This window comes from Gopherus flavomarginatus, chromosome 1 (assembly GCF_025201925.1).
Source record: "Gopherus flavomarginatus isolate rGopFla2 chromosome 1, rGopFla2.mat.asm, whole genome shotgun sequence".
In the NCBI taxonomy this organism is placed as follows: Eukaryota; Metazoa; Chordata; order Testudines; family Testudinidae; genus Gopherus; species Gopherus flavomarginatus.
Window position 1 is genome coordinate 291,310,197 of NC_066617.1, and position 26,262 is coordinate 291,336,458.

General features: G+C 38.4%; 1 protein-coding gene across 1 annotated transcript in view; it reads right to left on the reverse strand.

Annotated features, from left to right (window-relative positions):
• The window catches only part of LMO7 (LIM domain 7), a 193,824-nt gene that overhangs the window by 44,843 nt on the left and 122,719 nt on the right, over positions 1–26,262 (reverse strand). Inside the window, exons 5-13 of the mRNA XM_050952271.1 lie at positions 8,380–8,410; positions 7,842–7,955; positions 7,164–7,362; positions 4,620–4,872; positions 3,908–4,207; positions 3,279–3,578; positions 2,846–2,977; positions 1,715–2,434; positions 157–186 (exon numbers count right to left, since the gene is read on the reverse strand). Coding sequence (XP_050808228.1) covers positions 157–186; positions 1,715–2,434; positions 2,846–2,977; positions 3,279–3,578; positions 3,908–4,207; positions 4,620–4,872; positions 7,164–7,362; positions 7,842–7,955; positions 8,380–8,410 — 2,079 coding nt within the window. The remainder of the gene's footprint in view (positions 1–156; positions 187–1,714; positions 2,435–2,845; positions 2,978–3,278; positions 3,579–3,907; positions 4,208–4,619; positions 4,873–7,163; positions 7,363–7,841; positions 7,956–8,379; positions 8,411–26,262) is intronic.

Sequence of the window (26,262 nt, forward strand, 5' to 3'; positions counted from 1 at the left end):
TTCCTCAAGTACAGAACTATGGAGCAACATGCACATGGTGCTTTGAGTAAGAGCTTTTAGCTATTATGCATGCATAAAAATTACTGGAAAAGTTTAATAAGATGCACAAAACAAATGGTATGGTGAATTTTTCATATTTTTATCATAAAAACTTACCCATTCTCATCAGAAAGCTTTTGAAACAGTCTGAGAAATCAAAAAACCAAAAATAAATTCATTTCAGGGTTTTCTATATGTAAGAGAACATAAGTAGTTTGATGTGGAAGCATTTTGACTAAAGTGTTGGGAGAACATCAAAAGATCAGGAGTTACAGGCTTGGATCAGTACCTCAAAGTTCAGATGCAAATCAGAAAATTATCGGAAACCGTGTATTCTGGAAGTCAAGCTTAAAAGTCTCACAATACGAAAATGTCCCCATCACAATTTCTAGTATTTTCAGTTTGGAAATCATGCATGAACAGTCTAATAGTTATTACTCATTGCCTCTTCCAGTGCTATCTAACACTAGAAAGTGCAGACAAAAAAATGATGACTATTTTGAAATGAGTCCTAAGACAAAGTTTGGTTCAGAAAGGTTATATTTTTGTTCAAATTAATTTCCCCATTCCTAAGGTAACAAATGGAATGAATGAACAGAATGCCAAAAATGCATTCAGCTTAACACATTAAGATGCAGAATCAGATGCATTCAATATGATGCACTGAGTTAATTTTTTTTAAATTTTAAAATACTTAGAGAAGACTAAGTATAAAATATAATTTTTATTGATTGAAATAGTCTAAGAAGTCAATTATATTTAGGTGTTTTAGAAATACTTTTAACCAAATGCAAGGCTTGTTTAGCTGTGTTAAGCTTAAAAATTAGTGACATACACAATATTAGCTGGAACATAAAATTGTATCAGTCATGAAATAAGGATGATGAATGAGAAAAATTGCAACTTGCAATTCCGTATTTTCAGTGACAAGGAGGACTTGAAAAAACCCCACTGTCCCTGAGTGAACACAGAGTTTGAAAGAGGGCTGGGCAGGAGTTAAAACCGAGGGCAGATAGGACAGCAAGGCTCTGAGTGAGCCAGGCAAGGAGATGAGCATTAAATGGTGACAGATTTGATCTGAAAAAAGGGAAGAATTGACTGGAGAAAGGAAGATGGGCTAGAGGAAGTTAAATATATACAGATATATACACAATAGACAGACACACACACACATCCCCATTTGGGGGGAGGGGTGCTTTTTAGGGTCATGGTGGCACAGGCATTTTTCACCTAGTATAGTACCCTTAGAGCTGTGGGCAAGTGAGCCTTGGGAATTTTTTCAAACCTAGCTCATAAGCAGTATTAACAGAGCTGCTATTCCCTAAGATCCTGCAATAAAGTATACAGATAATTTAGGAATGTTTGTACACTGGTGTTGAGAAATGCCTTATTGGTTTCCATGGTCTTTTGAGTAATTGCTCATATTCCTGCTCAGCCATGTTACCTTCAGTCTCAAATTATACAGTGTACATTACTAGCACTGATCGAATAATCTAAACCATGTTGAAAATACGGTATTGCCCCATCATAAGCTTTTCCACAACTACACAAAATAAATACATTGCAGTTTCACACTGCATGCATGGTTCCATTCAGTACAAGATGATGCTTTCCTTAATGGGAAGATATCAAATACTCAGACACAAGCACTCTCCACAGAGGGACATAACCTGACCTCTCAACCATCTGGCGTTTCTTGTGTCTAACTTTGCTGGCCTCTCTGATAGCCTCCCATTTTTTCCAGTCTTCTTCGCTGCATGGACCTGGAGTAAAACTGACTGGCTGCGGAACACTTCCTACTTTCCAAGACTCAATCTTGCGAGTCAGCATATCATCCTTCTTCTGCTGCAAAGAGGGTGATAAGACTCTACCACCATTTTTTTCATCTTCTGTTGTGATAGTCTTGTCAAGTAAACAAAGAAATTTGGATTGGATTTCTGGTGGGAGACTCCAAGGATCAGGAAAGAGTGCAGGATGGTATTTGTCTGGAGCACCTGATAAAGGCACCCCTTTTTTCTGTGTTTGTACTTTACGAACAGTCATGTCATCTTTTTCTAAGTCTGGAATAACAGGTTGGCGTTCTCTGGGTTGCAGAATTATTTCACCCTCTAGAAGAGGTTCTTGCTCAGAGGATTTTCTAAAGTATTCAAAAGCTTGGAGAGCAATTGGATTCATGTGGAAAGCCCCAGTCTTCCGAACAAACAAATCATCATTTTCCAAGTCTGGATATAGGTCTCCATTCATAATTTCCCTCTGGTTGCATCCTGGTGTAAAAAAAATATTCTTTCTGCATGTTATGACCCTAGGGCCAGAAGTAGGATCAATTTTGGTCTTCATTTCAGAAGACAAGTAGTCATCAGAGTATTTTTGGAGGGTCTGAAGTAATGAAAACTGACTGAAGCATATAAAACAAAAACAAAACAAAACAGAGGGAAGGTAGAATATCATTAATTGCTAGAAGACTCAGACTGCAGACAAAAAGTATTCAGAGGAGCATTTGTTTTAGAATTGGAATATTCTGAGAAGCACACATACAATTCAGTATTTGCTATAATGCAGCACATATCCTCCCCTCTAAAATGATAGTACAGCAGATTAACTTTGGTAGAAACAGCAAGATCACATGCTCATACACAAAGCCAATGATCCTTTACAGTTTGTTATGCCTGTCAGTAAACTAGCAACTTGTGACTAAGTACAGAGATAACAGCAACATCACGTTGCACTTTTAATTCACTCAACTGTTGCACTACTAGTAGTTTCCCTTGATGCAGCAAGAGTGTATAGTTCATGCAATTATATCAACCTGGGTTGATCAGAGGCATATGTGATTCCCCCTTCTGCAATTTGGGACAATGATTTCCCCACATAATCAGCAGTCGGTTTGGCATTGCTTTGTTTATTGACTGAATCTTCATCCTCAGAATCAGACTTCATTCTACCGTAGAGTAGCATGAGGAATGGAAAAGAGCGGAAGTTAAGAAATATTTAGAGTAATTATGGACTAAAGCACAAAAAGAGGTGCAATTGTCTATTGTAGATAATACATCAGTTTATTTCCCTGCAAAAACCTCTGTTTGAGCAACAAATAAGACACAAAAAAAGCCAGCTGTTAAACTTTAAAGAAACAGTCAGTGGAGCTGAAAAAAACCAGGCCAAAACAAGGTTTCTTGATGCATTTAAAGCTACAGTGTACTCAAATGGTGTGCATGCATGAGATGTAAGAGGAGCATGCACACACAAACCTGAATCCCTGAAGCTCCTTATACCATGGTTTGGAAGAGGATCCTTTTTTGATGTTTTTCCAATGCAATTCTTCTTCTGGAGTCCAAAACTTAGGTAGAAACTTGTCAAAAGAAACCACTGGGTTTGAAACTGCAGAATTTAGTTTGCGAACATAGAGATCATCTTTTTCAATGTTTGGGATGCCTACTGCCTTTTCTTCCTCATCATCAGAATAGCCGGAGAATTTTGAAGAAATGTTAACTTTTCGCTTGCTTTCCTCTTTAGGGTCCAAATGCCTCTGCTTCCTCTGGTTACTGTTCAAAATATCCAATCAATTAAGATACTTTAGGAGCAACTTCACAAAATACGCAAGAGACATGCTTTTTGGCTCAAAAGTTCAAATTTGTGAATGAAGCAAATTAGTTTTCAATTCCATTACTGCAGCACTAGAACAAAGTTAAGTGGTTATAACAGCATCTTATTTCATCTGATAAAAAGAAAGGAATTTGACTACAAAGAACGTAGTAATTTATCAGCAGAGTTAAACAAATGCTGATTAGAAAGGTTTGCTTTTTGATGCAGTTATTTATGGATTGCAATTTTGGTAGTACAATAATTTGGATCTAGAATTAGTATCTCTGACCTCATCGGTTCAAGCACAGCAGCTAATGGACCAGCTGGATAATTTTGTTGCAAACAAGATTTAGGAGAGTCCTTGTGCAAGATGTAAAGATGTCCAGGTGCAGCGGAACTCACAGAGCTCTTTTTTATTAAGAATCTACGTTTTGCTAAATCATCCATAACCACGTCAGGCAGTCTTCTTTCATCTTCTGAATCAGAGCCACTTTCATACTCATGGATCATCTGCACGGAAGCTGGATTTGTAAACCCACATTCTGCTCTGCTATTCTGACAGGAAGCTAAAGGATTCTTTCCTCGTTCACTGAGATTGACCAAAACAGGAACAAAGTGAAGACAGTGAAATCATCTAGGTTGTGATGAAGCCCCAAAAATGGCTGCTAATCTCAAGTATGTACATTTACAAATTGGAAAACTAGACAGCAGAGATTAGTAACAACAAAATTTGGATAAGCTTTAACCAAAGAGGTTAAACATATGCTCCAGTCACTTTAATTCTGCATTTTAAGATCATATAAATTCCCACTGTTAAAGTTTTATCCATGTCACAATGTTATTCATCAACCAGCTATGCAAAGAAACAATGTTTTTTATTTTGTAAATTTCAAATACTTTACTTTTAATTATAAGTAAGGTCAGCTTCTCTTGCTTTAATGAATAAGTCTTTTCCATTTGCCATAAATCAAGTTTGTTCTAATTAGATATCACCCTAGTACCTTGAAAATGTTCCATCTGGCTCAGTGAAGACAGGACTTGCCCAGCTTCTTCTGTTGTCCTCATTCTTCTCTGTCCTTTTTTTCCTGAGCGGTGCTGGCATATATGATGGCTGTTTACTTTTGCTAGGTAAGAAACGATTGAACTCTGTAGTAGATTTTGGTTCAACCACAGCAATCCTGCGATATGACATGTTATCTTTGCCAGAATCATGCATTTTGTAAGGCAGTTCAGAGTCCGTGTCACTTTCACAAGCTTAAAAAAAAAGCCAAAAGCACAAACAGAGATTATCCTCCAGATTTTATTCTGACTAAAACCTAAAATAAAATAAACAAAAATAAAGTTGACTGAGCTATGTATTTTCAGAAGTTTCACCTGAAAACATGCAAAGCTACTAACGTAATAGCAGAGGCATTTTTAGAAGTGCATCATGAAGCTGTGATAGGATGCATTAGGTTGAAATTGGTTTACATACTAGTGTTAGAATGTAATGAATGTTTTACTGTCCCCATTTGAGGCTGAAAGCGAAGTGCTAATCTCCAGAACTAAATTTTATTTTAAAGTTGTGCATTTGCCATTCAAATTAGTCAAAAAGACTGTTATCGCATTTCATGTACTACTGAGAAATTTAATATAATACTTTTGATTAACACACAACTCCAAAGAGGTTGGCTGAGGCCAGAAAAATCTATGAAACCTTGACCAAGCAGCTCATACAATTTACACATTTGATTTTGTAAGTTATACTGTTCAAGCAGATCTGCAAACTTGGACAACTATAAAATGAATTTTACTTTACTATTGAAATTTAAAAGCATTCAACTACAGGAGATATGCCACATTCAAAAATAACTGAAGGAATCTGATTTAACAATCTTTGCTCTTGGCAATTTTCTTCATAAAAACTAGAATGCCAAAATGAAATTACATCTATTTTCAAACTGGGATGAAAACCTTTTAAAGTATTTCACTTCAATGCTGGTTTCTGAGGGAGTGTGAAAAAATATTAGTGATCTGACTTTTGCCTACAAAAAGAACAAGGTAGAAGAGACTTGTAATTAAGAGGTCTGTCTAAAGATCTTTAAATAATCTTACATAAAGTGTTGAAATATACAAGCAAAGGAGAACAGGATGCGTTAAGTATGAAACAAAGCTTCATTTCTCATCTTCTTGGCTGTTAGTGATTTAAGTCCCACATTTAGGGTACATCTACATTGGAGCTGGAGGTGTAATTTCCTTCTGGCAAAGATGTACATGTGCTACCTTTGGCCAAGCTGTGAAAAACAGCAGTGTAGCTACTGTGCCAAGGGTAGTGGCTTGACTACACTGCTATTTTTGGTGGGCTAGCTCAAAGCTAGCACATATACATCTATCTGAGCTGGAAAATTACCTCCCTAGCTGGAAATGAGCTAGAATGCCCTTATATAAGTATTATATTATGCATGTGTTACATCATTTGTAAACTGCATAATTAGACTTTTCACCTGCTCTTCTCAGCGTGCTTTAAAAAGGTTCTTTACAGAGCATTTCTATCTCCATTTTCTCAATGAAGCAACAAGCCCAGAAAAGTAAAGTGACTTGCCAAGAGTAAACAACAAATCAGTGGTAGTGTCCAGTGCCCTAGCCATTGGAACAGTGAATACACAGTAGAAAAGCCTTAACTTAACATGTCGAATATTTACACCTTTAGTTGTTTGGGATTTTTTAAATAAATCATAGGCATTCCAGTTCTTCACAGAAAGTAATCTCATGTAGCAACTCCTTTGAAACTAAGAGATTCTAAAATCTGAAAACCATCATCAGTGCTGGCTGAAAAATGTTAGGTATGTATTAATTAAAATAAATAGGAGACTTTTTATTTTTCAGTTTGGGTTATATGTTGAAAGTTTTTGGAAAAAAATGAAAAAGTTTTCCATGAAGGTTTATTATTGATCAAAAAGTTTCAAATCAAAAATTTTGGCAAGCACTGTTAGTCATAGACATTTCTGGTGATCAGGGAATAACATACAGATTTTCATTTTAGCCAAAAGGCCTGTACATTATTCCCTGATCACCAGAAACTTCTATGCCTAACTTTGTACCATACACTTTAAAAAAAAAAACCAAAAACAAAAACATCACTATTAGTCATGCCATTCAACAGAAAGATCCATCCCACTTCCCAGCAAAGCAGCGTGGGATAGGAGAAAAACCTGGTCATAGGCAAGTGGTCAGTAGCCAAACCCCTACACTTTCCTCCCCACAATTTAAAAATGAGCAAGAGGGAGGACAGTGGGGCAAAAGTCCCAAAAAGTCCAACTGGAGACACATTCGTGTCTAGATTATTTGTTTTCAGCCAGCTGCTAGCTAGTCAATAACTCTTCATGTAAAAACATCCTGATATGGCACCCAATGCTACTGCAGCAGCCTCTGACTTGGAGCTGCCTTTGAAATCAGTGGGAATTTAACATGTTGAGCAACTGCAATATTAGGTCCATACACTTTCTTCCCCCAATCTGTCTCTGACAATCCATAAATTAACAGAGAACCCTAACAAGCAAAAATACCTTCACTGCTACCCTTCAAGGTTATATCTGATGAGAAGCTTGTGGAGGATCTTGAACCAAAGGAGTCCAGGCTATCGAAAGAATCGTCTCTTTTATGGCTAGTGGAAGGTGAAAATGCTTCTCCACGGTCAATGTACCAAATATCACCGTACCCACTGTCCCTGCCACTGCTTTTCAGACTGCTAGATTCTTCGAGGGCCTAAAGAAATAAATTAGTTATTTTTTTCTGCAATTTAAGAAGCAGGTACTATTTTACTTTATGCAATACACAATTTTAAATGCACCCTGAAGCTCAGACAAACATATTTTAAGAATCTCAAATAATATACAGAACCTAGGACAGGGAAACCCAGTTCAATGCTTTAATTTTTCTCTGGTTAAAAAAGAAAATTCTTTAGGTTCTCTCAGATAAATGAGGGAAGATGAAGTCTACAATCCACTATTAACCTGGTAGTGGAAGAACTCAAATATTCTTGAAGTATCTTAAGCACATTAGAAAAAAAAAAATGTGATGAGAAATATCTGCCATCTTTCTAGAAGAAAAATATAATTAACCCCCAAAGAGATGTTTGGAGTTGACATCTCTAATGCATGGCATATGGCAAACTATGCAGCATACATTTAATACTCAGCCTTACAAAAGTACATAGCAGCTACTATTCCATCTGGATTTCTTACCCTGGTGAGAGCTTGTCCTAGTAATTTCTCAAATGCTTTAAGGTTAAGGTGTGGACCATTGTAACCAGACTTGGTTTGTGCTTTCCTCCCCAGCCAGTATAATGTAATCAAAACCTAAAAGCAAAAAGACAAATTGAGAAGTTCATTAGTTAACTATTAAACAGCATGCCAGTGCAAAAATGTTTGAACACAAACTGCTGCGGTTGTTTTCAGGTTTTCCATAAAGAAGTGTAAAATTCATTTTTTTGCACATATTTGCCAGGCTGTCTCAATCAAAATCAGCTGAAAAGTTACCACTGTGCTCCATCCAGATGTGTGTCAGTGACAGAATATTAAATTATTAATGTTTTTAATTCTTTTTTTAATAAAGTAAGCCAGGAAGAGACACACAGTAAGGTAGTACTAATGTACACTAGACACATGAACAGCTTAAGACTCAGCTAAGAAAGACAGTAACATGACTAGAGAAGTTTTTAAATTAGTAAACTGGAGCAAGTGTGAAATAATTTCAGAAAGCATAAAGGTAAACATGTCTTACGTTTTTGAGTCTTCTATTGGTCTCCTCTTGCCTGCAAAGAAGGGAAAAAAAAAGAATTTCAGTATTTCTGACTAGAACCCCCAATGCCATTTTAATCTGAAATAATGTAGTATTAAAAGTCAAAGCTATGGTTTCTTAAGCCCAGTTAAAAGTTGCCATGAAATATGGATAGATTTGATTCTTTAAAAATAAAATACAATTATTTACTACTTCAGCCGCTACATACAAGAACAAAGCTGAAGGCAGAAACAGTGGTCTGAGGTTTTAGACCATTCTCTCTGTAAAAGAGAATGTATCCTTCATTATAATCAGAATTTCTGACTTTAGGGGAAAACCACACCAAAGCAAAAATCTGAATGGTTTTGTATTATAACTTTTGCTGGGAAACTGAAAGCTTTAGATAAAATGGCAAACAGTCTAATTTTCCTGGGGATACACTCCCTGTTAATCTGGAAGATCTATAGGTCTCTCTGATTCCATCTGCAAATTGTAACTTTAAGGTATTTTTGGTGTATATTTTCCAAAATATTTGCCTCTGAGCCGCAACCATGCACAGCAAGTTTCTGCCAAGAAAGAATTTTTCAGAAACTTGAGCAACTGAAACTGGAAACATCTGGAGAAGGCCATACTTCAGAGAATGCACTTGAAGTGTGCAAGCAGTACTATTAGTGAACCTGTTTTAAAACTGCTTGCCTGTACTGCTTTGGTGTGTGACTCAAGGTGTACTTGCAGGGGTTCTGCTCCTCCAATAAAATTTTTAGGAGGAAAATTAGGAGAAACTCCTCTTTCTCTGGGGAAGCTCTCCAAGTCTCCATATAAGATCATATTGTTTCAGTAACAGAAACTTCAAGTGAGGACATCTATGAAGTAATCTGCTTATAGGGGAAATTTCTGCCAAAATCCCTTATGAAAACATTTTATCCTATCTAATGTAATTGTTAGCCAGAGACTGGGATTTTTCCCCTTTTCTTCTTGGCTCCAGGGAGGCGTCTATACTCATCTAGTTCAACTATATCATCTCTCCTGTCCTTTACAGCATACGTACATAAGGTTGTCAGTGATACAAAGTTAACAGCTATTTTGACCTAAGTGTTCCTTGCCATGTCTGCTTTTTGTCAGGACTTGTTTATATGGTCTCCCAAAATCTTAATGATTTTGTACCAACCAGTTTGGTTCCACCTTGGTTCAGGTGGAACTTCTCCCTTCTGTACAAAAATGATCCTCTCTCTAAAACATTCCACATGTCTAATAAATTTAAAACACCCACTCATTCACACATCTATTCCCCAAGGTTCCCTGTCTTGATAGCCATACAAGCAGAATCAAGCCAATTCAAACAAAAAAGCTACCCTGGGAACACCAATTTAAGCCTTTCTGAGAGTAATCTGGGATCTCTTACACTTTCCTGTATTATTGATACCAGTATACACCATGACAACAGAGGTTTTGTCTAAGATCTCAATTTTGTTTTCAATTTCAGATGGAGATGCTATATATTTGCAAAAAGAACAGGAGTACATGTGGCACATTAGAGACTAACAAATTTAAATTTGTTAGTCTCTAAGGTGCCACAAGTACTCCTGTTCTTTTTGCGGATACAGATTAACATGGCTGCTACTCTGAAACCAGTATATTTTCAGTATATTTTATACTCTTGGGGTCCCAGTGGATCCTTTGCTGCTTCATTCAAAGTGGGGCCTTACAATTCATGTTTTCTATTTATATCTGACAAGGGCTCTACGATCTTTTTGCCAAGATGTAGATTTCACCACAGTATTTGTACTCTGGAAAACATCAGGGTGGATGGCTAATGTGCTTCACTTGGAAACAGGAAGGCGACCTGATAAGCCTTCAGAAACTTTTGATAAAGCAAAGAATATGAAAACCCACTTTCTGAGTATGGTGAGCCACTATGAGCATATAATTCTTATGCTCTCCACTGCATCAGTTCTGAGTCCAACCCAAAAAGTGTTAACTTAATAAAATCTAAGAACTATTTATTAAGATGCTGGGTACGTCTACACTACGGGATTATTCCGATTTTACATAAACTGGTTTTATAAAACAGTTTGTATAAAGTCGAGTGCACGTGGCCACACTAAGCACATTAATTCAGCAGTGTGCGTCCATGGTCTGAGGCTAGTGTCGATTTCCGGAGCATTGCACTGTGAGTAGCTATTCCGTAGCTATCCCATAGTTCCCGCAGTTTCCCTCGCCCCTTAGAATTCTGGGTTGAGAGCCCAGTGGCTGATGGGGCAAAAATCATTGTCGTGGGTGGTTTTGGGTAAATGTCGTCAGTCATTCCTTCCTCCGGGAAAGCAACAGCAGACAATCATTTCGTGCCTTTTTTCCCTGGATTGCCCTGGCAGATGCTATAGCATGGCAACCATGGAGCCCATTCAGCTTTTTTTTTTTTTTTTTTTTTTAATAAACAGTCACCGTATGTGTACTGGATGCCGCAGACAGAGGCGATACTCCAGCACTACACAGCAGCATTCATTTGCTTTTGCATGATAGCAAATATGGTTACCAGTCGTTCTGTACCGTCTGCTGCCAGTGTAATTTGCCAATGAGATGACGGTTATCTGTCCTTCTGTACTGTCTGCTGCTATCATGGGTGCCCCTGGCTGAGATCGGCCGGGGGCGCAAAGGCAAAACTGGGAATGACTCCCCGAGTCAATCCCTCCTCTATGGTTTCTAAAAATAGAGTCAGTCCTGCCTAGAATATGGAGCAAGTGTACTAGAGAACCAGTGTATTAGAGAGCACAGCTGCTCCGTGTCAGATCCCGCAGAAATGATGAGCTACATGCCATTCACGGGGGTTGCCCCTGCAACAACCCCACCCGTTGCTTCCCTCCTCCCCAACCTTCCTGGGCTTCCGTGGCAGTGTCCCCCCCCCTTTGTGTCATGAAGTTATAAAGAATGCAGGAATAAGAAACAGTGACTTGTTAGTGAGATTAAATGAGGGGGAGGCAGCCTCCCGGTGCTATGACAGTCCAGGCAGGACATTAAGTGGTGCGGAGGAGAGGAGTCCAGCATCCTGCTGCTATGCTAGTCCAGGCAGTACAGAATCTTTTCTTTACACATGAAAGGGAGGGGGCTGATGGAGCTCAGCCCCCAGTTGCTATGATGAAGACGGTTACCAGCCATTCTGTCCCATCTACTTGGAATGACCAGGAATCATTCCTATTTTTACCCAGGCACCCCAGCCGACCTCACCTGAGGCAAGCCAGGAGCACTCACGGGCTGATGGTGACGACATATCAGTCATATTGTACTGTCTGCCACCAGGGAGGGGAGAAGAGCAGCTACTGCTCTTCGCTGCTGCAGCATAGCGTCTACCACCAGCATTCAGTAGACATAGGGTGACATTGAAAAGTCAAGAAACGATTTCTTTCCCTTTTCTTTCACGTTGGGAAGGGGAGTAAATTGATGAGCTATCCCCTGAACCACGCCGGACAATGTGTTTGAACCTACAGGCATTGGGAGCTCAGCCAAGAATGCAAATACTTTTCGGAGACTGCTAGGGATTGTGGGATAGCTGGAGTCCTCAGTACCCTCTCCCTTCCCCCATGAGCATCCATCTGAGTCTCTGGCTTCCCGTTACGCTTGTCACGCAGCACTGTGTAGCCTGGAGATTTTTTTTTCAAACGCTTTGGCATTTCGTCTTCTGTAACAGAGCTCTGATAGAACAGATTTGTCTCCCCATACAGCGATCAGATCCAGTATCTCCCGTACGGTCCATGCTGGAGCTCTTTTTGGATTTGGGATTGCATTGCCATCTGTGCTGATCAGAGCTCCACGCTGGGCAAACAGAAAATGAAAATCAAAAGTTCGCGGGGCTTTTCCTGTTTACCTGGCCACTGCATCAGAGTTCAGATTGCTGTCCAGAGCGGACACAGTGGTGCACTGTGGGATACCGCCTGGAGGCCAATACCGTCGATTTGCGGCCACATTAACCCTAATCTGATATGGTAATATCGATTTTAGCGCTACTCCTCTCCTTGGGGAGGAGTACAGAAACCGATTTAAAGAGCCCTTTATATCGATATAAAGGGCTTCATAGTGTGGATGGGTACAGCGTTAAATCGGATTAACGCTGCTAAAATCAGTTTAAACACGTAGTGTAGACCAGGCCGCCATTACCTCCATTTTCCATTGCAACCACTGAAGTCAGTTCAGGTGTCTTGCCTGATAAAAACTAAAGTTTTGTTTTCTGAGATTGGCAGCCGTGTGTACAGTTGAAGGCCTGACTTCTTATCGTCTGCCACAGCGTATTTCTGGGGCTCAAGTGACAGATGGTTTTTTCCAGTCAGGCTTTTCAATGAATATTATAGTGTTTACTTCTGGTTTTCATTGGTTTTAGTGGATTGCTTCAGGCCAATTATTTTGAAACAGGAAAACATTCAGCTACTTTGGGAAGTTTTAATAATCATTATAGAACACCTGTGTAGGTTAACTAAATATTCTATAATACTTAAAGCAATACAGAAGAAAACGCATGAAAATCCCAAGAAAACTTAGTTTAATGAGGTGAAATTGCCTTAGGTTTGCTGCTCTAATGAAATAGAAAAGTCAAGGAGTTGCTCAGACCTATCCAGTAGTTTTTCTATCACTCTGTGCTGGCATTTGCATCATTTCTTTGCTTCCTCTAATTTGAATTATTAGCAACTGGCACTTTTGAGCAGCCTGTTACAATGGATGCATCAGGAGGGCAGGGAAAATAACCTCTCAACCCCAATATGATAGCTGCCTCCTCATTTAAATACCACCCAAAGACGCAAAGTCCAGAAATAAAACCTATGAGAAATTATTTTTTATTATCTCCCTAGACTGTTTCTAGTTCTTCCACTGTGTCTCATATTTCTATGTTCTCTCTTCTGTATTGTAAACCTCTGGTGCACGTGGTACTCATATTTGTATTTTGCACAGTGCAGCAACATTATGGGAAACTAGCAATAACTTTATTTTTTAAAATGGCTAGCAACCTAGCTTGCCACAACCTGCCAACATCCTAACATGACAAAACTAGGGCCACCCAGAGGATTCAGGGGGCCTGAGGCAAAGTAGGGGAGCTGCAGCGCTTGTACTTACCAGGCGGTGGTCCAGGTCTTCGGTGGCATTTAGGTGGCAGGGGGCCCCTTCAGTAGCTCCGCGAAAGACCTGGAACAACTGAAGGGCCTCCCCACTGCCGAAGACCCAGACCACTGCCGGGCCAGGGCTCACAGGGCCCCTCTGGGGCCCGGGACCTGGGGTAAATTGCCCCATTCGCCCACCCTCGGGCGGCCCTGGACAAAACAAGTCCTGAAGGAATTTTCCAGCAATATGGTGTACATGTTTACAGAAAGACATTGTTCAAAGTGCCTGTATCAATGCTGGAGTAACAATAGCAATAAAAATAGGTATTCACAGGGCCGGCTCTAACTTTTTTGCCGCCCCAAGCAAAAAAAAGTGCCACCCCACCGAACCAAACGACAACAACAAAATAACAGTGCCGTCCCACCGAACCAAAATCAATTCCACCCCCCCCCGAGCGCCACCCTACCGAACCAAAAAGAAAATCAATTCCCCACCCCGTCGACCCAAGATTGGCCGCCTCTTATAAGGTGTTGCCCCAAGCACGTGTTTGGTCGGCTGGTGCCTGGAGCCAGCCCTGGGTATCCAAAACCTTGAATTTTAGTAAAATGTAAACTATTCAAGTTGCCTAATGAAATATTGGTAAAAGCGCCAATATCACCATGTTACTGAATGGAATTAACGATGTAACAAGTCAATTATCACTTAAGAACTCCAGAGTTGCTGCTCAATGGTTATTTTACCAGACGGGTGCAACAGGAATGTGACTCAGATTCACCCACTCCAAAAGGCACTTGTTATCATTTGAACTATTAAACAACCTCCTACATGAACATAGTAGCCAAACTTGTGACCAAAGTATAAAATCCACAAACAACTTTATAATTAATAGTTGATACATTTCATTTAAACATACTGATGGAAAAGATTAAATCCATTTGGTATGGACTCATTGTGAACTGAGGAAAAACTACTAAGAGTGCTGGTGTTTTTTTCCAGGCCTGTATCAAATTATACAAGCGTGGAATTTTAATTCAGTTGCTATTAATGAAAGTGTGGAATAAATAGCAGCACTCCAAGTTAACATTGCGTTTAGTTTTCTTTAATAAAGCACTCCTACTGAAATGTTAGTGTAATACAGTGTTAATCATCATAGGCTGGATTTTGTCTTTAGTATAGACCTAAATTAGGGTGGGGCATATGAAGTCTTAGGCACAATACCTCCTAGACTTCACTGTACCACTTGGGCCAGAAGAAGGACTTTGACACATCTTTTTTTGGGGTGCCACACATCTCAACCTCATAGCCCCACATGGCTAGTCAGCTTTGTGGCCAGTGCATGAGACATAATAGCTCTGCCTACTCTCCACTCACTTGTTCCTATCTGACATGCAGCCTCTGTGTTCTTTGAACTCAGCTCTCGGTAGCTCTAATGCAGCCAATTAAGGTTCACCTCTACTCTTCCATGCAGCCCCATAAGGGTTAGCCACAATTTAGACCTGAACAAATTTTCCTTAACTTTCCATTCTCCTATACTGCATTTGATGGAATTAGAAAAAACAGTACACTGATTTTGACACTGTAGCTTTTCAAATCACTTAACATTCTTGGATAATTATAACCTCCTCTTGAATGTGAAGATAGAGTACCCAAGTACATATGCAGCCCTGATTTAACAAACACTTGTCTCCTGTAGCCAATCCAAGGAATTTAAGTGGCAAATTAATTACTGCAACAAACAGAATTCACAGTATGTTAATCAATGCAAACAAATTCTATTATATTTAAATTTGTAATGAGGCTGCTCCTTTGCTCACTAAGAACACAATGACACAACCCAAGGCTGCAGCTATGAGATATTTTTAATAGTCATGCTGGGACAAAAGTGTTACTATGACTTGCTATATGCCAGCCAAATCACCAGTAACATAATTTTGCTAATGTAAATTATTGAAGTTTCAATTTATAGGACTGCCTAATATCATTATCAAACACTACTTACTTCTTGTTCCCAAACATTTTAATGGGAAATAACACTAACTGTTAAAGCTTTCGGAGCTAAGCAATAGTAGCTATTGATTAGAGTGCTTAAAATGTGTGAAGATTCTGTGAAAGCAAAAATAGTTATTTTTAAAAAAAAATTACTGTATCTTCAATATGTACACTATCTCACAAGTATCAGAGGGGTAGTCTGGATCTGTAAAAGCAGCAAAGAATCCTGTGGCACCTTATAGACTAACAGACGTTTTGGAGCATGAGCTTTCGTGGGTGAATACCCACTTCGTCAGATGCATGTAGTGGAAATTTCCAGGGGCAGGTATATATCTATCTCACAAGGTTCTCCTTACAGTTACTCATATGAAGAAATAAATTTGTTAGTCTCTAAGGTGCCACAAGTACTCCTGTTCTTTTTTCATATGAAGAAAGAATTGTATCAGTTATATTTAAAATTGATGTGTTTTGAACATTTTTTCTTAAAACCTTAGTAAGTACTCAGCTTAACTCTGGTCTGTTTTGATGTCAACACTTACTTTCCTTCCCCGTCTCCCTGATAACACACACATTAAACTCCAGGTACCACCAATACATAAGTTTATGGCTAGTTTGACACTTCAAAAACAATGCCTTGCACTCCCCCAGCAACAAGTGACATGAAACTCAAAACAAGGAGCTCTCAGGTCAGGGAAGTACTACCACTGCCGATTTCATGGCATCCACTAAAGCAAGTGCGCCGAGTCTTCATTTATTCACTCTAATTTAAGGTTTTGCGTGCCAGTAATACATTTTAATGTTTTTAGGTCTCTTTCTATAAGTCTATAGTATATAACTATTGTTGTATGTAAAGTAAATAAGGTTTTAAAAATGTTTAAGAAGCTTCATTTACAATTAAATTAAAATGCAGAGTTCCCCAGACCAGTGGCCAGGACCTGGGCAGTGTGAGTGCCACTGAAAATCAGCTCCCATGCCGCCTTCGGCACACGTGCCATAGGCTGCCTACCCCTGCACTAGGGCATTAAAATGCTTTCTAATTTCCTCTATTTTTTAGTTACAAATGTAGAAATCTTATCCATAGTTCTCTCTCTCTCTCTATCTTATCTGTTATATCTGAATCGGGGGTGGGGGAGAAGAAATCCATCTTTATTAAGTTTTTTTTTTAAATTCAGTTGTATCTCAGAATATAGATTGCTATTTTTCTTTTCCAGACCTGCTGTGTAGATAAATTCATGCATGGATAGACTTCTGCTCTAGGCCAGTGTATTCTGCAGTCATCCAAGGCTGCTGAACTTGCCTCTGAACGTCTACTGTGTGCGGCCACATGTAAAATCTTTCCTTGTTCTGTCTGGCATCGAGAGCATCTCGCATTACCTGACACAGTGGGGAAAGCAATGACCTGTATTCTATTAGGGACACTGTACAGGAGTACAACCATCTGTCTTAACGAACCACGACAGTTCTAGGAAGGGCACTCTACTCATTTTCAGGTTGAGCAAGTTCCAATGCTAAACTAAGGTGCATGCCTTTGTCAGAAACAAGACTGGTAGAATGGTGCTGTAAGATCCACATCAGATCTCCTATAAGGAAGATACTGTTGAGGGAGCCAAATGGACATTGCTTAGGAGAAAGAACAGTTTGAATCCCCCAACAGGAGGAGGTTTGGAAAACACCCATTAGTGGAAGACAGACTATTACTCCTTTCACCACTGACAAATGCCGCAGGGCCATTACTAAGCCCATGCCTCAGTGACAAATACCCTGAACCCCTCCTGACAGCTGCCAAACCTATCTCCCTCCTACTCAGTCCCCCATACTCTAAAATATTGTCACTATGCAACTTATCATAAAAATAGAAAACAAATTTATTTTAAAAAGGTATCATCATATTCTCCTTTTCACCTTCTATCATCAGCGGCTTTTCATTTCACGGATGCAGGCTGCAGACTACAGGCCCACTTTATTGCAGAATGCATAGGCCCCCTAAGTGTGCTGGAAAGAACCAAACACTCATTAACTGACTTAAACAGATGACAGACTCAACTTACGCTTATGAGGAGGATGTTAAAGCATCTGAAGGTTTCTCCACCCACCCAGGGTATGCTGCACAAGTGAGTTGTTCAGTCTCTGTGCCCAAATGGCAGTACGCTCATGATAAATTTTAACCTCCTTGGACACCTACTCAATTGCTAATAATATTCTGACTATCAGATTTCACTGAACTCCCACATGTTGCTAAGAATAGAAGAGCTTCAATGGAAGATGGCACAATTACATGGTTACAGAAATATAAGGACACTTCTAGCAGCTGAATTTTTCATAATCTGGATATTTAACTCTAAGTAACCTCATTTCAGAGCTCAGCCAAGCGTAAATAACATTATCTTGTGATTACAGCCAATACCCAACTTGAATTTGAGCTCAAATTCAACTTGCAGATTTGGTCATTTTTTACATATAAAAAAACCCACAAATATGTTTCAACTTAGAGAGTAATGTGCCCACTGGTCTCCATGCTATGCATCATGTAATAGCATATCAGGTCATCTGTAAAGTAATGGAGTCTCCCCTTCAAACACCCATTGTATTTATGCCTACATTTTCCCCTCCCCCAACCTCTGTGTCCTTACAACCTCCTCAGACTGTGACAAACATCCCTCGTCAACCTATTTGTGAAGTTCTGTTGCCTCTGATGACTGAGCAGCCACAGTGCTGGAAAAGCTAGATGATGGAGCAGAGAATTTCCAAAGTGAGAGGGGGCAACCAGATGATACAGATTTAAAGTCTTTGTGTACTCTTCCTATTCCCTACCTCTCTGCTATGACCCTTCATGCTGCATTTTCTTACATCCCTTATCAAAGTGAAGAGAGTTATTTCTAGATACATGCATTAAATCTGGCAAGGGACAGCACAGTAATTTTATCCACTTTCTCATGCTTCTCCTTTCCTACCCCTCCCTTTGTAGTCATCCCTTATAGTTTGTTCACATCTTAATTTAGATTATGAGCTCTATGGGGAAGGAAATCCACCTTTATCTATATTGCAAAGTGCCAAGCATATCTATGATACTATATAGTACAACAACAGTGCCAATAAAACAGGACTATGGCCAGAGACTAGACGTTTTGGCTGACAAAGTGAGCAAGGTTAGGATTCCTGGTAAAACAAGGCCCTATAGGTCACATACCTAAAGCCACAACTAGTAGGACAACTGATTGATAGGGTTTATAATTTCATAAACATTTTAAGGTATGTTAAAGCATGCTAAAATGAAAGTTACATTGGTGGTTAATGCAATACCACTGACTGGCTCCAACCTATACATTTTTCTTAATCATGCAGACCTTGAGACTCCTACAGAAAAAAACAGCTTCTCAGCTGAGTGAACTAAACAGATTTGCCTGCATAGTTAAGCTGTTCATTCCCCCTGCTCTGCCTGTTTACTCGGGTCCTGAAAATATGCGGAGACATCATGAGGCAACATCTGCAGGTTTACCTAGAACAGTCACCTCCACAAAGCTAAAGCACCTAATTTTAGGCCTACCAAGTTTTGATGATGTCTTGATGCTTAGTGACTGACAGCACTATGAAAAGTTTCAGGTCCCCCCAAAATTCAGTGACAAGGAAACCGCTTGTTCATGAAAACCCTATGAAACAAATGAGTAAAAATATTTAAAAAATGTTCACATTTCACACAACCCTAACTGGTGCCCATCTACATCTCTGCTTTGATTTTTGTCTAATTTTTCTTTTCTGACACACATAAAGATCTTTGTGAATGTAATAGTAATACTCAAAATCATGTGCTCTTTTTTCTCTGCTCTGTGAGCACAGTACCTATTAACATTAACTTCTGGAAACCCATGAAACCTAGTATTTATGTCAAATAGAAACAGAAGAAAGTTCAATAAAGTAACTACCAGGTTCTTCGTTGCAGTCAGCCACATGACAGTCATTTTGGCCAACAGCACCAGTATAACACCCTACTTTCACAAGAAATGCCTCCTAAAGATAGCAAGTTAAAAGATGGAAAGATGACTCAGGCTTGCATGGATGATTAAGAGTGCTCCATATTTCAGATAAACGGTTTAACTTTATGGGACATATCTGAACTTCATGTTAGCGTATAATACTCACTAGTTGTCTACTCAGTGATAAAACAGTTGGTCAAAACTTCTATTAACAAGTAATTTTAATAACATTTAATGTTTTATTAACTAGCTCCAATAAAATTATATTTCATACTATTATTGGTACATCCCTTTATTTCACAGAACTTTAAAACATTAGTCCGAAGTATTTGTAGAATATTATTTGAGGATATTTTTCTCTTTTGGCCCTTCCTCTGATTATTGACATTTCTCTGTATTGAATTGGATAAACCCTGTCTTCCCACGCATCTTAAGTTACCCTAAATTTTATTTCCTCTCTCTCTTTTTTTGACTGCCTTTTGCTTTGTCAGTGATTTTCAAATTATATAAACAGATTCCATATTCCTTCCTCAAAGTCAATACAGATCCTTATGCCTTTCCACTAATCTCCACCCATGTTAACTTTCCTTGTATTTATTTTCTCAGGTATGTTTTCTGGCTAGACCATATAATTCACTATTGACATAAAAAAAAACTTGGTCATCTAAAGACTTTGTAGATATCCACACAAGGTAGTGCAACTATCTAAATTACAATGCTTTGTTGTCCTCCCAAACCAGACTGTAAACTTATTTATGGGGCCTCTTCAAAAACTATAAATATCAAATTAAGTGTTAAATCAGGTACTGTGATTACTGACTATAGGCATAACCCATAAAGGTATGGTTGTGGATTAGCACAGAAGTTCAACACAGTATATCATAAAAATAGCACTATGAGTAAGAAAAAAACATTTACAATCTGTCTAAATTAGAGTAACCATGGCAACTTGCAGGTAGAAGTTGTCAAAACAATCCCAATATTCAATTTCTCTACCAGATGGCATTGTTTTTCTGCCATTATATTAAAGTTTAACATTTCTTCCGAATCATGAAAATACAAGTGCTGTGCTTTTACTTTAATTTCTGCTCTTAGATTTTGATTGTGCTTGAATGGGGTGGATACTACAGTTAAAACTGCAAATTTGCTTTCCTTTCATCCACCTATATTCTTTCATTATATCCACTAAAAGTTGTTCAGATACCACTGTGACAAGCATAATATCAGAACCTAGATAGATTAGACTAAAGAAAAAAAATCTGTTGAGGCTCCTTGCTTGGTCTGTACCCAGATGTAGATTTGTTAATTGTTACTTTGGTAGTAGGAAAGCAGGGTGAAGGAATATACACATTACATTATTAATATCTTTTTACACACCTAAAATAGCTGATTAAGGTTTCAAACTTTTAACGTTAAGCCCTCACTAAAGAAAAATCACTGCTTACAACTTGAAAAACTATTCTAAAAATAAGTTATAAGCATTTGGCTGCTTATTTGGATTGACAATTTCTGCTATATTTTATTTCTGTAGGTATCTGTAGGTAAAAGAGTGGCAGTTGATGGCAACCTGTATTAACTATTAATGCACATAGGAGGACTATAGCAATAGTGAATGTTTCTAAGTCTGAACTGTTCTTTGCTTCACTGCTGGGTAGTTACGAATTTATGTAGAGACAGCACAGTAGTTTAAACGCTCAGAGGAGACTGTTTTCTTGGCTAACTATGAACGTTTTATATTATTGGAAAACCAAGATTCCCAACTCTTCGGGAAAGATATATTTATTTACAGCACCTGATGGTTCATGAAATACTGGATTGAATAGGCATATTGGTCAAAGACTTAATTTAAGAGTCCCAGAAATGGGACAATGTAATTTTCAGGTCCTGATCTTACTGAAATCTAGGCTGTTGCCACATAAAGAAATACATTTTTGTGATAGGTTCTTCCAAAATTATGACAGCTGTGGGAAAATTCTTGACAGAACAAGAATCTTGGAAGTCGATCTGGTTTATTTAAAGAAGTGCCACTTGCCCTCTGTCCTAAGTCAAGGATGGTAAGTAAATAATTTATTCCACAAGTGTCATGACAATATGATATGGAAGCATCAAAACCAACTCCATAGTTAAGGTTGTGTTGAGCTTTATCTTTGTGTCAGGGTTAAATTCTCCTGTTCTACACTTCAGTTGTTGAATTTAGTCTCCAAATTTGACATGTAATATTTTGGCAAAGTATTTACAATTTTATAGTTCCTTTTTCAAAAACTTTCCCCTATTTTCCTCATGTTTACTCATTGAGTTACTCTAGCAACCACTATATGTTATCATATATTCAAAGAGAAAGAGAGCAAGCAGGAAAGAGGTCAGAATAATCAAAGTAAAGGGAAGCTCAAACTGAACCTTAGCTCCGTAAGCTAAAAAAAGAACCAAATTATTTGGTTTCAATCACATGCACAGAGTGAGGCATAAAGTAACTGACCACAAGGAAAGTATTCAAGTTTCATATTGCCTTAGGTTTTCCTTGTTTGCCTCTTTATTTATGGGCAGAGACTTGAGTCAGAATCAGACATTCCACAATTCAGATTTTCATTGACTTGCCTTCTGAGTTCAACTTCCTTTTTGGACAGAAATTGTTTCTCTGAAGTGCTTCATGTAGAAATCATAATGTACACAGTAAAATTACTGCACAAACAAAAACTATAAATTATAATCCCCCTGAAAAAAGGCAGAGAACAATTATCGTGCTCCATTTTGCTTAGACAGGAACAAGCGAAAATAAGCAAATATTTTCCACATTTCCTGCAAATCTCACATGCTGATCTCAGCCCTTGCGTCATCTGTGTGTAAAGGAGCAAGTTAAAGAAGTGAGCAACCTGAGCTGAATTTTCTGTAGTTTTCAGTCAGTTCTAACATTTGATCCATTATTACATTTAATTGGTCATTGTCACTGAGAAAGTTACTCTTTTTCTGCTCGAAATATAATAAGCTCTCCAGTGAAACAGGCAATCTGAAGTGCTTCAGGGTACATGGAAACACTTAGCTTTGACTTAAACCAGCCAATCAGATAAAGGATATTTTTTTAACATTTGCTCCAAATGTTAAAATTTGAGGGGCAGGTTTTCTGGCCAAATTCTCAACATTGGAAAAATGAATGCTCCTCTATTAAAAGAGTGAAAGAATGGGTAAAAGTCCAAATATTTGCCTTGTCAGCTTGCCAGAAAGTGGTGTGTAGGGGACAGGGGGGACTAGTCTGGCCATGTACCTTCAAAGTTAGAGTTATAGCAAGCAAAACTATATGTATTCTCAGCACCCCAAACAACTGAAACCAAAATATGCTGTCAGTCACATGAGAGTATCTTTTGTAAAGTGAAAGTGTAACAAAAATAGTTAAAGCAAATTATTAGCATGGGCAAACAGACCCAACCAAATAAATATGGATGATCTCACACCCTTACTTGCATTGGTACTTGTGAAACATGTAATTCGGACCAAAAAAGTGCTGATTGAGAAAAAACCTAACATCATAATTAAGACACCACTAAAAAGAGCTTTAACAGGCTATTCCTACTTGCCCTGCGAAAGAAGTGGAACACAAGGTCTTGCTCCTGTTTTAACAGAAGTCAAACGCAAAACTCCCATTGACTTCAATGGGAGCACAAAATGGGCCCTAAATTAGGAAGCTTTCATCCAATGGAAAAAAGGTACTGTAGGCATTCACACTTTACACAGAAGCTACAATTGGTCATCTGCAAGCTTTTACCAAAGTCTAACCAAAATAGGTCTTGCAAGCTCACTGGAGCAAAAACACATTTGTGAGGAAAGTGTATGCTAACCTTCCGAAAAGCCAAGCTTCCTTAGTGGCTTTATCGTTCACAGCCAGAGACTGGGTGAGACTTAGGGCTTGCCCACACTGGGAAAACATGCTGGTGCACACTAACTACTCCACACTATGTACCTTTATGCACATTAACTTAATGCATTTTGGAAGTTTAAGCTAAACCATATGAGGTCACTCAGTGTGCAAAAAGTGTCCACACAGGGAGTTAATGTGGCGTAGCAAGTAGTTTTAAAGTCACACCCTAGCTTGTCATGTACTAGCTTTCCCATGTACACAAGCCCTTAGTCTATGGCAAGCAAAGCGGGAAAGGACAGGAGGTATAAAGTCTTCTTCCAACAACATACAAATAACATTTCTACATGCAAGGTGGAGTTTCTTTTTATGCAGCTAAGAGCCAGAGGCATCCCAAGGCTCCCATCTGGGACTATGGGCCCAAAAAGATTCAGGGCTTCCTTAGAAAATTGTGAATTGTGTCATTATTTATGGGAAATTGCTAAATTAAATAAAACCAAAAGAAGAGCAAACAGCAAAATCTGCTTTTCATAAATTACAATAGGTGAGGGTGAGCTCAGGATATTCAAGGATTAGTGTCACATGCAGTTAAATTCAGCCTTGTTTCCTATTTAAGTGTTTTGAGGGGCACAAGATCTCTGGCATCTACCATTTACCACTTTTAGTCCATCAGTAATTAAAGGTTTGTCACCCATATGCTAGTAGGCCAATACTCCTGTTACGGGATCAGTGAGTAACAGCCAAGTTCTTATCATCCAAAGTCATTTAAAACTTTTAATCCGAGATCGGATCATAAGCCTGAAAATACATCCAGTCTGATAAAACTAATCCACTGTTTTCCTCTTATTAGACTTACAACTTTGTCTCTAAATGTATCAAACAAAATTACATTTCTGGAAATAACACAGGGAGGCCAGCTCAGAGACCTACTTGCCCAGGGAGTACTCTGCATTGTGGTAGACCTGGGTTAAATTCTAGCTCTGTTCTTTTACCCACTGGGCTGGAAGTGCTACAGAGAGGAAATTCAACCAGCGCAATGGAAAATAAATTGTATGGTGTCACTCAATTTTAACTTCTAAAAGCAGATTAAGGAATAAGGTTGTCTGGCTCCAGCTAGAACCCATTATGTTCCTTGGCCCAAAGGATGAAGGGCATAAAGTGCATGAGGAAAGAATGGTATGGGAAGTTCTCAGTGCCATAAAAAAACTTGGGAAGAAAAGCAAACATACAAGAACTGTCATCTTGATAGATTAATCTTAATATACATACACAAGCATTAACCAGGTTCTCTCTACATGTTCATTAGGAACAAATGCTGTATTCTTCAAACGATTGATTTACAGTCACCACATATAATCGCAGCAGTAAGAGAAGGAAAATAGTTACTAGAAGTTCTCAGACAGTGGTACATGGACCACTATTTTTGTAAAAAGAATTGACTGGTCACAAATGTGTTGGATTTCCTTATTACAAGCCACTAAATTGAATTAAATGCTAAAAATGTATTCAATACTTGCCTAATACATCCTCCTTTTCCTGTTTCATGACAAAGAACGGGTGGAGAGCTGATCCATGACACCTCCAATCTATTTGTTTATCTAGCCCATGCTCCTGCCAGGGCAGGTGTGCTCCTCACTTGTTAGTAGATTGGCTAGTCAACTCTAAAATGTCACCACGCTGGGTTCGGTAGTGTATTTTAAAAATAATGTACTGAAATGCGGGCTTATGGTAAAAAGTTTTGAAAACATATGGAAATTAAAATTCTAGAGGTTATTCAGCAATTGTTTTATATACCAAAAGAATGATATAACCATTATCAACGTAGATTATATTAATGAGAGAAATCAGCATGATTTACCAGTTTTAGAGATTATGGTTATTTTCCATATTCTCAAAGGATTGCCCAGATTGCAGTATAACATGCAAGCATCATCATTTATTATTTGAATTTTTTCTCATAGCAGAACCGCTCATGATATAACAAACCATCTGTTCAGTGTGATATTACTGGGAGTTTGCAAGGAATATATGGTGTCTTAGAGAACAAAGGGGACTAGTGTTAAATCCCTCATCACAGTTCAGGAAGAGTTATTCAAAGAATAAGGTTTCAAAAATATTGGACCAATGGAATGATATATGCCTCAAAAAAATATTTGGCACGCAAACTATTCCACAAGATATGATGAAAATTGCTTACCTTTTCATAGCCCCTTCAACATAAATTTCAATATGAAACTACATGAAACTTCAAGATTGAAGTGCAAATTTAGGGAGTAACATAAAAGTGTTATATATAATTCGATGGCATGAATGCAAGACAAAACTTCCATATGTATCTATATTTCTAAACACTCTACATAAAACCCTTTGCTTGGGAAAAATATAGTGCAGCGTATATTTTAGAAAACATATACTGCAGCTAACTACCTGACATATTATTAAGCTGTTTTGTATTTGCTTGAAGCCTTTCACCCTAAAGAATCCCAAGTTGTTTCACAAACTATGGACAATGAATTCAAGTATTTAGGCACTTGAATTCTTAGTGACTTCAAAAGGCAGTGCAGGCACTGACCATCTCTGTAAATCAGACCATTTATTCAGGTGCCTTTCTTTAGGCACCCCACATTTTGAAAATTTGTTCTGTATACATAGAGTACCACTGAAATCCAGGCAACCTGTTTTGAAAACTACCACCATCAAGAAAGCAGAGCCAATGGGGATGCAGTTGTTACCCTGGGTGAGGGCAAAAGGAGAAATTGTGGCCAAGTACTTTGGACAAAAACTCCTACCCTTGTAAGTAGTGCTATAGGATCTTCAGCATACACACAGACAGGACTGTGGATTTTAAAGCCTCATTCTGAATCACTGGATTGTATGTGATTTAGAGTATTAAAGATATGCAAATTTGAATACATCAGAGATCTAACTTAACTCTGTGCTCATTTAAACCTACTTAGAATTCATACTATACTCAAAATGCTTAAAATTTGAGATTAG